Source organism: Bubalus kerabau, chromosome 11 (genome assembly GCF_029407905.1).
Source record: "Bubalus kerabau isolate K-KA32 ecotype Philippines breed swamp buffalo chromosome 11, PCC_UOA_SB_1v2, whole genome shotgun sequence".
NCBI classification, from domain to species: Eukaryota; Metazoa; Chordata; class Mammalia; order Artiodactyla; family Bovidae; genus Bubalus; species Bubalus kerabau.
In genome coordinates this window covers 70,172,491-70,184,898 of record NC_073634.1, presented here as the reverse complement: position 1 = coordinate 70,184,898, position 12,408 = coordinate 70,172,491, and the positions used below count along the sequence as shown (strand labels likewise).

General features: G+C 44.3%; 1 protein-coding gene across 1 annotated transcript in view; it reads right to left on the bottom strand.

Annotated features, from left to right (window-relative positions):
- The window catches only part of ANTXR1 (ANTXR cell adhesion molecule 1), a 260,214-nt gene extending 248,904 nt beyond the window's left edge, over positions 1–11,310 (bottom strand). The window contains exon 1 of the mRNA XM_055540531.1: positions 10,857–11,310. Coding sequence (XP_055396506.1) covers positions 10,857–11,008 — 152 coding nt within the window. The 5' untranslated portion in view covers positions 11,009–11,310. The remainder of the gene's footprint in view (positions 1–10,856) is intronic.
- Positions 11,311–12,408: the final 1,098 nt, after the last annotated feature.

Sequence of the window (12,408 nt, the reverse complement as noted above, 5' to 3'; positions counted from 1 at the left end):
AATAAGACCATCATCACCACCACCACCACCACCACCATCACATCATTAATACCATCATCACCATCACCACCACCACCTATCACATCATCAATAAGACCATCATCACCACCACCACCACCACCATCACCACCATCACCATCACATCATCAATAAGACCATCATCACCACCATCACCACCACCACCATCACATCATCAATAAGACCATCATCACCACCACCACCACCACCACCACCATCACATCATTAATACCATCATCACCATCACCACCACCACCTATCACATCATCAATAAGACCATCATCACCACCATCACCACCACCACCATCACATCATTAATACCATCATCACCATCACCACCACCACCTATCACATCATCAATAAGACCATCATCACCACCATCACCACCACCACCATCACATCATTAATACCATCACCACCATCACCACCACCACCACTGCTACATCATCAATAGTACCATAATCATTATCACCACTACCATCATCATCAATACCATCATCACCATCACCACCACCACCACCATCATCAATAAGACCATCATCACCACCACCACCACCATCACATCATTAATACCATCATCACCATCACCACCACCACCATCATCAATAAGACCATCATCACCACCACCACCACCACCACCATCACCATCACATCATCAATACCATCATCACCATCACCACCACCACCTATCACATCATCAATAAGACCATCATCACCACCACCACCACCACCACCATCATCACCATCACCACTACCAATACCATCATCAATAATACCACCACCACCACCACCACCACCAATACCATCATCACCACCACCACGATCACATCATCAATAACACAATTATCTTGATCACACTACCATCACCATCAATACCATCACTGTCACCATCACCACAACCACCATCACATCGTTAATAATACCATCATCACCATCACCTCCACCAATACCATCATCAGTAATACCATCACCACCACCACCACCACCAATACCATCATCACCACCACCACGATCACATCATCAATAACACCATTATCTTGATCACACTACCATCACCATCAATACCATCACTGTCGCCATCACCACCACCATCACATCGTCACTATCACCACTGCAATCGCCATGAATACCATCTTCACCGTCACTGTTGCCCCCTCCACCATCATCCCCATCACCACCACCATACTGTCACCACCATCACTACCACCATTATCATCATCTAGGGCACTCACATACCAAATGCTTCATTAAGGGTTTTAATTGAATATTATTTAATCTTCAGGATACTTCTGTGAGGCAGTAGTTTGAATACCTGTTTTATTAATGAGAAGACCAAGGTTCAGTGGAAGGCTAAAAAATTTGCTCAAGTCATACAACTTAGTAAAAGGTTGAGCTGGTATTTAAAGCCAGAAATGCCTGATTCCAAAGTCAGCTTTCTTAACCTCTGTGATTAGTCCAGTTCATGCCCCTGAGGAACTGGGGTATGTTTCCTGCCTGGAGTCTTGACAGAAAGGGAACAAAGGATTGTCCTAGCAAACACCATGGCCTCCATGTGTATGCACACATGCAGGACCTGCCAACACAGCAGGGCAAAGCATGGCTTATTTGTGACCTTGGCTCTTCCTTCTCTATATCATGTTGAGCCTTCCCAACCACCATCTAAAGTAAGAACTCTGCTTGGCATTCAGTTATCAGGTGTCTATTTCCTTAGCCACATCCGCATGAGAGAGGAACAAGGCCATCAGTATAGGACAGCTTTTCTGGTCTTTCTGTTCAGTCTCATGATTTATTGTGGGAGGGAAAGAACCACATCACAATCACTTGGGAAATTTTCCAAAAGATACAGGCCTGCCCTTGACCCTTAAGGTTCTGATCTGGTCCCTGGTTGAGAACCACTGGTTGAGCACATTCATTTCCAAGGTTAGCAGTTTCCACTGGCCCTCTTATAACTAAAGCCACTCTGGTTCTTCCTGTAGATAAATGCTCTTCCTGATCAGATGTAGTCCTACGATGCCTAAAATCAGTATCACTGGCATGCCTTGCTCTACCTGCTTTCTTTCAGTCAGGAGTTCTCAACCAGGGTGGTACCACCTCAAGGAAGGCATTTAGGGATATATGTAGACGTATTTATTTATTGAGTAGCACAATGACTAGAAGCTTACAGCATTTACAAAGGAATGATCAGAAATGCTAAGCCTCCTACAGTCCCTCTCAGTGAAAAACTGTCCACTGAAAATGGCAACGACACCTTCACTGAGAAACACATTTGGCTGGAACACAGATACTCTTGATTCAAGGTTGGAATTAGCCTCTGCAACACACAGCATCCTCTCAGCCTGGCTGCCTCAGTGTTCCAGGGGCTGCTCTCCCCTGGTGTACATGCGTGCTAAGTCACTTCAGTTGCAACCAACACTTTGCAACCCTACAGACTGTAGCCCACAGACTATTCTGTCCATGGGATTCTCCAGGCAAGAATGCTAGAGTCAGTTGCCTTATCTCTTCCAGGGGATAGTCCCGACCCAGGGATCGAACCCTTGTCTCAGGCATCTCCCGTATTGGTAGATGGGTTCTTTACCACCAGCACCACCTGGGCATCCCACTCTCCCCTCACAGCTTTTCAAATTCCCTCATAGTCCACAAACTATGAACAAAGGGATTCTGAGCTTCTGAATACATTCATGTAATACTTAGCTATCAGGGAAACATGTCTCATCTTCATTTCTACTTTCTGTTTAGTCTAATTTAATCCCCTGCCCACTGCACTGAATTTTTCATGTAAACAATGTGAGCAATGGGCAAGGAAGGAAGAGAACAAGAGGCCATCGCTGCTACACAGGCGGATTTGAACTGTCGCGTCTGACTGTAATTCCAGGTTGATGAACATATCTAAGACATGGCTCAACACTGACCCTGGACGAGAAGTCTTATCTTTATATCCTCTCCCAGGGACTACTCCTTTCTTGCTTACTCAGGTGAAAGTAGTGTATGATTAAAGGTTTAAGGTAAAGACTTTTCATGCCCACCCATATCTGGCTTTCCCTTCCCTTTAGAAAAACAGGAGGATGGTATTTTTCCACATCCTATTTGTTGGTTTGGTGGTGATGGCAGTGGGCCTTCCAGGTGGCTCAGTGGGTAAAGAATCCATCTGCAATGCAGGAGATGCAGGAGACATGGGTTCGATCCCTGGATTGGGAAGATCCCCTGGAGGAGGGCATGGCACCCCACTCCAATATTCTTGCCTGGAGAATCCCATGGACAGAGGAGCCTGGTGCACTATGGTCCACAGGGTCCCAAAGAGTAGGACACGACTGAAGCTACTTGGCACGCACACATGCGTGCGTGGTGCTGGTAGTGGTAGTATAGATGGTGTGATGGTGGTGGTGGTGTTGAGTAGTCACGTGACTAGTTCTGACCAGTGGGTTGTGAGTGAAGGATGCATGTCATTTCACATGTCTACAGAGTTGAATTTCCCTTTCCCATCAGATTCAATCTGGACAAATCATTAATTTATTGGCAGTGCTCCAGCCAGAGACTCTCCAGCATTTCCTTCCTCTGCAGCAATGATGGTAAAAGCCAGTGTTAAGGAATTTCCACCAGTCTAGCTTCCAGGATAGCACCCTGAGCAGAGCCCCTGTTGCCCCTCACCAGATGTGTAGCAGAGACAGAAATTACAAAGGTTTATACCTTTGCTGTTTTGTGTCACTGTGATTTGGGGGATTTTTTTGGTTACCATGGCATAACATAAACTACACTGACTGAGTCAATGTTCTCCTGCATGTTTAGATTCTTTTCATCTCTGTGCATAGATCATGAGTCAGAGATGCCTGGATTTGAGGCTGACTTTCATCACTTACTATGACCTTGGCTAACCTTGTTAAACCTCAGTTTCCTCATGTGTCAAACAGTGATCATGGCCTTATGTGGTTATAAAGGAGATAACTAAATGGGATCATACAGGCAAAATGTTTACACAATGCGTGGCAGGTAACATGGACTCAGTAAACTTACTTATTTCTTCTCCTTTTTGATCTAAAATTGACGTTACCTGCATGCATGGTAAGTCACTTCTATCGTGTCCAACTCTTTGCGAGCCTATGGACCGTAGCCCGCCAGGCTCCTCTGTCCATGGGGATTCTCCAGGCAAAATACTGCAGTGGGTTGCCATTCCCTTCTCTGGGGGAATCTTCCTAACCAGGGATCGAACCTGTGTCTCTTATGTCTCCTGCATTGGCAGACATGTTCTTTACCACTAGCACCACCTGGGAAGCCCGACCTAACCTGCCCCCTGCCCCAAATCCTCATTAGAGCCTTTAGCTTTACCTGCCTGGAGTCCTTCTAATGTCCTCCTACCTAAAAAGCAAATAGCTTTGGACTGCTTGCTGTTTTCTTCCATTCCTTGCAGCCTCCAGGACAGGACACTGTTGACAACAGGTATTGTCACCTGTACTTTTATTGGAGCACACACTTGTGATTGGACTTGAGAACAAACCTATGCCAAATGAATGAAAGAATCAGCTCTTCCAGATGGAAGAAATCTAATCACTATTTTCAGTACAAACGTGGTATGTCTGGGAAACACATCAGGAAATAGCCAAATACCCACTTGGTCTTTTGTTGTACAGTAATCACTGCAAGAGGCAAAATCCAGTCTCTGGACATCATATCAAAAATAAACACATGTTCTAAATTCAGTTCAGTTCAGTTCAGTCGCTCAGTTGTGTCCAACTCTTTGCGACCCCATGAACCACAGCACGCCAGGCCTCCCTGTCCATCACCAACTCCCGGAGTCCACCCAAACCCATGTCCATTGAGTCAGTGATGCCATCCAACCATCTCACCCTCTGTCATCCCCTTCTTCTCCTGCATTCAATCTTTCCCAACATCAGGGTCTTTTCAAATGAGTCAGCTTTTTGCATCAGGTGGCCAAAATGTTGGAGTTTCAGCTTCAACATCAGTCCTCCCGATCAACACCCAGGACTGATTTCCTTTAGGATGGGCAAATCCTATTTGTATTTATGTGACAGCCAAGTCTCACTAAGGGATGCCAGAGTTTGCTCCTGGACTGTTGGGAGTCCTACAGGATTTGAAGATAATTGCAGGTTATCTCAGGATGGGTGCCTTCCTCCAGCACTCCTGGATTCTATTCTCAGCTTGACACTGAGTTTTACCAGGTCTCCACAGATAGAGATAATTACTTGGCTGGCCCAGACAGAAGTACAAAATAAAACAAAAGAGTTCTGCCCTATTTATTTTGAACCATAAGCCAAACCTTCCAATTTGCAAGCAGTTCTACCAACTATTACCTGACCTGATAAGACCTCTCCAAAACTGCAATTCTTTCAATTAAGGAAGAATATTGAAAAACCATCAAATCCAACTTGATATCAAAAAGAAGACATTCCAAGGCCCTGAAAAGCTTTTTTCCCTGATGCTTCTCAGAATTATTACTGTATCATTTTCAAGGTACCTTCTAATGAACTCTGTCTTCCTTATTCAGAGTCAAGTTTGCATTTTCATTACTGGAAGTCTTCTTCCAAAGCATTTCTGAAAACAAGCTACATCTGTGAGTTTTAACATGTCTACAGAGTTGAATTTCCCCTTTCCACCGGATTAACTGTGAACAAATTATTAATTTATCAGATCTTTAAGGGCATTATAATCAGATGTCCTTAGAGTCCTACTACCCATCAGGTAATCCCCAGACCTCTGGAACATCTCCATGGGCTGCAGAGGGTTGGAGACCCTGAAACTTTCAATCAATTTAGAGCTGCTTTAACAGCAGAGCAGTACCTCCTCAATTAAGTAACCTTAGTTGCCTTACGCACCATCATTTCCTGAAACTCTGATGCAGGGATTTTTAATTCCTGGAATCTACCCAGTCGTATTGCCATGTGCTTCTCATTATGACCCAACTGCACAGGGCAATGATGAGTGGAAAAAGCTGGGCTTAGAGTCAGGAGCAGACAGCATCCCAGCTTTGTCATTATCTAATCCTAGGTCCTTCCACAGGTCACTTAATCCAGTGGGTTGACCAAGGTTGAACAGTTTTCTCATCAGTAAATTAGAGACTAGCGCGTTTGCCCTAGCAACCAAGCAAGGTTTTCTCTGGGGCACTTGTGAGACGGTGTAAGTTTTAGGAGACTTTCGTTTTGATTCTAAAGATTTCTTTTGTAAGTTAGTAGCTGGGAACCCAGAACATGGTGTGGTTCCCAGTCTAATGTTATAAAAATCCATTTAATGACTGTGTCTCTGAAGTGTAACACATAGGAAGGGTTCTACAGAGCATCACCACATGTGACCACCCAATTTTGGATGCTGGGGTTGGACTTGCATGAGTGGCGAGACAGGGTCCCTTTGTATGGGGAAAAGAGGAAGAGAAAATTGGTGCTGAACAGAAAAGACGTCGTGGAGGGAGGAGCTGGGGGGTTCTAATGGGGAAGGAGCCCACACAGTGAGCCTGTAGAGGGTCTTTGCAAATGTAAGGATTTGTTGGGTGACAGGCTGTGGCTTTAGGAAACCCTGTAGGTCAACTATTCAAGGATTATTGCCATCCTCCAGCTCACTATCTCCTCCACTTCTCCTGCCCCACCCCACTCAACCATTCTATTTTTGAAATCTGTAGGGCACACATGAATATAGCCAGCACTTCCCCAGACTCACGATGGAGAGTCCATTTTTTCCACTTGAGTGACTAACAGCTCTCTATAAAACAGACCAATATGTAAATATCTAGTGTAATAACAGAAGAGCCCTGCAAGAGAGGAAAGGTTCACGCATGTCCATGGGTTGGCCAACTGGGTGCACTAATCTTAGAGGGCCCTCTGGGAGATTTAAGGTGGCTAGCTGCTCCTTGACTGTTTTCCTCTGGATAAAGTCCTTTCAAATCTGACTTTCAAATCCCTGATTGAATTCCCAGCAGTCTACTTTTCCTGACTGTAACCAGAAAAGCATGCTTGAATGAACATAAAATTCCATCATATAAAGCCTTGTGAAGCCCAGTCCATCAGCTCCGTGGCCAAAGCCGCTAATAATGCCCTATTGTGTTACTGTGGTAGTCTAGGTTATCATTATGAAGTCTTTGCTTCTGGTTGAGAAAACATGACGTTCCATTAAATGTATAATCTGGGTTTCTTCCAAGCCAGAGGTGCATCCTGCTTAAAGCTGAAATGAGCTGAGGTTTAATGTCACAGAAAAGAAGAGAACCATTCGCTGGGAAAAAAGGGAGTTGAGGGGTGGGGAGAAGAATGGTGAATTCACTGCCTTGTGAGCCACTGGTTTCAGCCTCTACAGTGTCTTGTCCGCAAGAGGATCTGAGAAGCCCAAGGAAAAAAAACGCATCAGCACTCTTTCCCTTTGCAAGCTGTAGTGGTTGGGTGCTGGACAGCACTTTCTGGGGAGGTACTTTCTAGGACAAAAGACCATGTCTTTAGGGACCAGCTGGGGGACTGTTTGCTATCACTGGCTTGTGGCCCATCCCCCAGCTTTGGGTTCCACAATCCCATAAATCAGCTCGAATCGAGATGGCAAGCTGGAATTGCATACGCTTATCATACCAAGTGCTAGCAACTTTCTCATTCAGCACAAAAATGTCCCTCTCTTCAAGCAATAAGACAACTAAAAGAAGTCAGAGGAGTCCACCTCCATGTAAAGGTAGGTACCTGTAAAGGTCTCCCCACCATTTTTTTCCCGGAGCATTTTTGGGTCCTCAACATTGCCAAGGACCCTATGGTGTATTTAGAAATGTACTCCAGGATTAAACATGAAAGCAAATCCTCTATAATTGTGAGGGGCTTGGAGTTCAGCACGCTGGTTAAGAGAGCCTCCTCACACTTGAAATGACTTTTTAAAAACTCGAAATAACTTATTTTTGTTGAATATAAAAGTAATATACATTCACTGTAGAAAAGTTTGAAGATTCAGAAAAGTGTAAAAAAAGAATTTTAAAATCCTACTTTCTACAGACAAATACTATTACATATTGGGTAAATAAAGACACACGTGTGTTTAGCATTTTTTACAAAGGTAGAATCATAGTGTATAATGTTAGGTAATTATATTTTCCCTTAAAAAGTATATTATGGGCACTGTGTTTCTCCTGAAAATATCTTACATGCATATATAACATGTGTACTCAATATCATGCATATACCACATCTAACTTATTAAAGCCTCTGCTGTTGGACATTTAGATAATTTTCAGCTTCATTATCATAAACATCATAGCCACGAACATATAGGCACTCTTTTCTGACTATCTTGGAGTTTTCCTTTGATACATATTGCCATGCTATCTTCTTGTCTATGCTATTCAAAATAATAGACACATCTGGCTACTGAAATTTATATTAAACTTAAATAAAATAGAAAGTTCATTTCCTCAGTCCCACTAGACACATTTCAGGAGTCAATACCCACATACGGCTAGTGGCTACCGTATTGGAAAGCACAAAAAGAGAATATTTCCATCATCACAGAAAGTTTTATTGGCTAGCACAAACCTAGAAAGACCAAACCAAATTTATATTTTCCTTATAAGATATGACAACGGCCCTCATTCCCACAAGTTAGCCAATGCTGAATATTACAATTCTTTAAAAATCTTTGCCAACGCAATAAATATTACATCTTGTTTGATTTTCCTATTTCTTTGCTAGGGAACTTGAACTTTTTTGTTTATTACCTTTCATATTTTTTTGTGAATTATTCATATAGTAAGCCTGTTTTCTACTGAGATGATCTTTTAAAAACTGCTTATTACATTTTAAGGTTACTCTATAGAGGCGAATTTATGTTGCAAAAGTTTTTGTAACTTGTTATCTTTTATTTGTGGCATTTTTTTCACTTATAGACATGTCAGATTTTAATATATTTAAATCTTTTTGCAGTTTTCTTTATTGTTGCTACTCTGTTTTTAAAGCTCCAAAGTTAAGATTACAGTAATACTCATTAAGTTTTCTTCTAATTCTTTCAATACTTCATTTTTAAATTAAATGTTTAACATTAAAATCTTCAATTCTCTTGGAATTTATCTTGGTGGTGGTGGTGGGGGTAAAGTGTAAATCTAAACTTTTTCTTTTCCTATGGACCAACCATTTGTTCAAGAACCATTTTTTAAAAAGCCATCCTGTGTTTTATTAATTTGCCTCACAGTACATTTTAATATTTGGAGATACAAGTATTCATTATTCTTTTTCCAAAATGTTTTAGCTCTTAATACTTGTTTTTTTTTTTTCTCTAAGTTAAACCTAGAATCATTTTGCTAAATTCCTCTCACCAACAAAATTCTTTCAGAACTCTGATTTTAAAGTTTAATTCAATCTATAAGGTAATTTGGAAAGAGTTTGATATCTGTGCAATGTGGGGGTTGTTCCATTCCAGGACATGGTGATTCTGTCCATTTTCAAGCTTCCTGTATGTTCTTCTGAACTGGCTTTAAAAAAAAAAAAAAGCAAAATGATGGGCATCTGTGTTTTCAGAAGGTCTGAATCTGTGAGCTGGTGCTCCCAGCTGCTAGAAGTAACTAAAGAAATTCCATTTCTTAGCACTGGAGTATATTTTCAGTATCCACCTTCTCATAAATCTGCAGGAAAGAGATCTCCCTTTTCATCCAAAGAATCTGGAGTTCAAAACAGCCTTTACGGAAAAAAATCAAACTCCAGGGGCAACTGCAAAGCACATTTGATGTCTAGCTGGCCAGCTTGCTTTGCAGGACTCTTTTTCCAACTCGCAAATACTTTCCAGTCTGTGAAACTCATGTCCCCTCCACTGTACCAGCAAGAGTCCTGTCTGGCAGTGGGGCGCTCACACGACGCTAGTGAGCACTGATCTTCGCTGAGGGGCTTTTTATTGTAAAAGCTGCTTTTTAGTTGATAGCAGGCAACTTCCTTGAATGACTGTGGCTTGGCAAGTCTACGGGGGATTGGGCAGAGTTCAGTTCTCCCTTGAACAGTCCTGAAGCCTTATCCATTTTTGCAAGAAAACCAGGGCTCCTGCACTTCCCTGGTAGCCCACCAGTCAAATCACCAAGAACTTGACTTCGCCCGCATCGGGGTTTCTCAAGCCCAGAGGGAGGAGAAATATACCCGCAGGGGACTTTTGGCAATGTCTGGAGACATTTTTGCCTGTCACCACGGAGGAACTAGTGGGGGTTGGGGAGTGGGGTGGGGGAGGTTATGGAGCGGGTAGTACCAGCATCTACAGGGTAGCGGCCAGGGATGCTCAACATTCTACAACTCACAAAACATCCTACAACTCACAAGACGTCCCACAACAAAGAACTCCCTAGCCTCAAACTCAGTGAAGTGGAGAAATTCTCCTTATATTTCCACGAACTGCCCAGTCTGCCTACATTCTATGATGAGGAACCAAGGGAAAAGGAATATGTAGGGCAGAGCTTTTAAACAAGAGACGATTGGCTTTTAAAAGCCCACGCCGCTTACTTTAGACGTGCCTGAACGTTGTTCTACCTCTCCTAAGCCAGTTTTTCTCACCAAGGATTCTAAAGCAAACGGAAAAGGTTCACAGAGAGGTAGTAGGTCAACAGCATCTTTACACTCCCATCCTCAAACTCAGGCGCCTCGGTCGCCGGAAAGCAAGGCAGAGAAGAAGCTGTCTGGAGAACAAGCAGCGACGCCTGCCCGTCCGGCTCCTGCAGCCGGGAAGGATGGGGACGCGCGCTCGGTCCACAAAGGCGCAGAGCTGGGGCCAGCGCCACCTCCCGCGGCCCCTCTGGGTCCCTGGAGATGCGCGCCTGTCCCAAAGCCACCCTGCCAAGGAGCCCAGCCCGGGTAGAAAGCATCATCAGCTTAGCCTAGGGTGGAACAACTCACGGCACTTACTTGTCCAGAATGAAGTACAGGTCAAATCCCCCGTAGCAGGCTGGACCCCCTTCCTCCCTGCGTCCCCCTTGCCCGGCGCAGATGAGCACAAAAGTGGCCAAAGAGAGACACTTGAAGCCAATGCCCAGGGCTTTCTGCTCCACGGTGGCCATGACCTGCAGCCCAAGGGAGAGGGTATGGTCCTCTACTCCCCACGCTCCTCGAACTCGCCAGGACCCTCAGGGGCGCGCCATCCGAGGGGCCCTCCTCTCGGGCCCTTTATTCCCCCTCGCTCTCCCGAAAAACTCCCCGGAAGCAATTGTCTGGAGGAGTTCAAGGTTTTCCTTCTGGTTTCCGCTACGATTCTGTTTCTAGGTTTCGGGTTTCAAGAATCCCAATACTGTAGTCCGCTCTTTTTTAAAGGGGCTGCTCCTGACTCGGGCCGGCGGGCCGCTCGGGAGGCAGCGCTGAGGTTTTGCAATTGAAGCAATTCCGTCCTGACGGTTCTTTGTCCTAGATTTTAAATATTTTGGGGTGGGTTTTCAAATTGTTCTTGGTTGGGGGAGTGCTTACTCTTTTCTCCCTCCTCTCAACCCCCCGCCCCTTTCATATTTTGATGGGGAAAGAAAGTTCAAAGGGTGCCACCTTGTGGCCAAGGACGGCGAAAGCACTCTTGCGCGTTCTAGGGAGCCTGGCTGTGCACGTTTCTTATTCCTTCTTTTTTTCCATGCATCTTTCCTTTCATTCTCCATTATTTCTTCACCATTTTTAGTTCTTCCTCACTCGCTAGCCTTTTTATCCTTGTTCTTTCTTTTCCTGTTCTACTTCCGCTGATAAGGTCCATGTAAGCAATTGATGAGAACTTACTCCAAGCACCACGGCTCTGACCCCAGGCTAGGACCTTTGCAAACAAGATGCTGGACAAACGAGCAGAGAAGAATGGGCCTTTGTTATCTGAATTACCCAAGAGACCTTACTGTACACTTACAGCAGATCATAAAAGAGACTGTTGGGATGCGGTCATGTGACTGTAAACAGCAAAAACAGTCCCACACAGAAAGCTGTTCCTGGCATGAAACAGCGGAGCATTCTAGACGGTCTCCATCTCCGATTTTGGAGATTTTGTGGTAAATTCTTTTCAGCCTGTGAACTTTGACTTTTTTCACCCAATCTTTGATTTAAGACAGAGGAAACAAACAGCTTACAAGAATGTGAACCTTCCAAACAGTTTGGGACTGCCAGAGAAGCTCTGTTTTATACAGGGAGAGATCCTTTTTAGAGTGGGCTCTGGACCCCCGTTCCCAGCGGGAACTCGTTTTATCTTCCTTTGTCTTCCACTCTGGGAATCCTCAATACACACTCGTGCTCTGTATTTCAGGATTATTGCTCCAGACACTCATCTTCCCCTCTGCTTGAGAGCCTCTAAGTTTGGGAGATTCCTAATTGCACTGCTGCTGCTAAGTCGCTTCAGTCGGGTCCCACTCTGTGCGACCCCATAGAGGGCAGCCCACTAGGCTGCCTCCAAAATGTTCCTTTATGGTCTTCATCTCCTGATATTCACACCTCCTCTCCC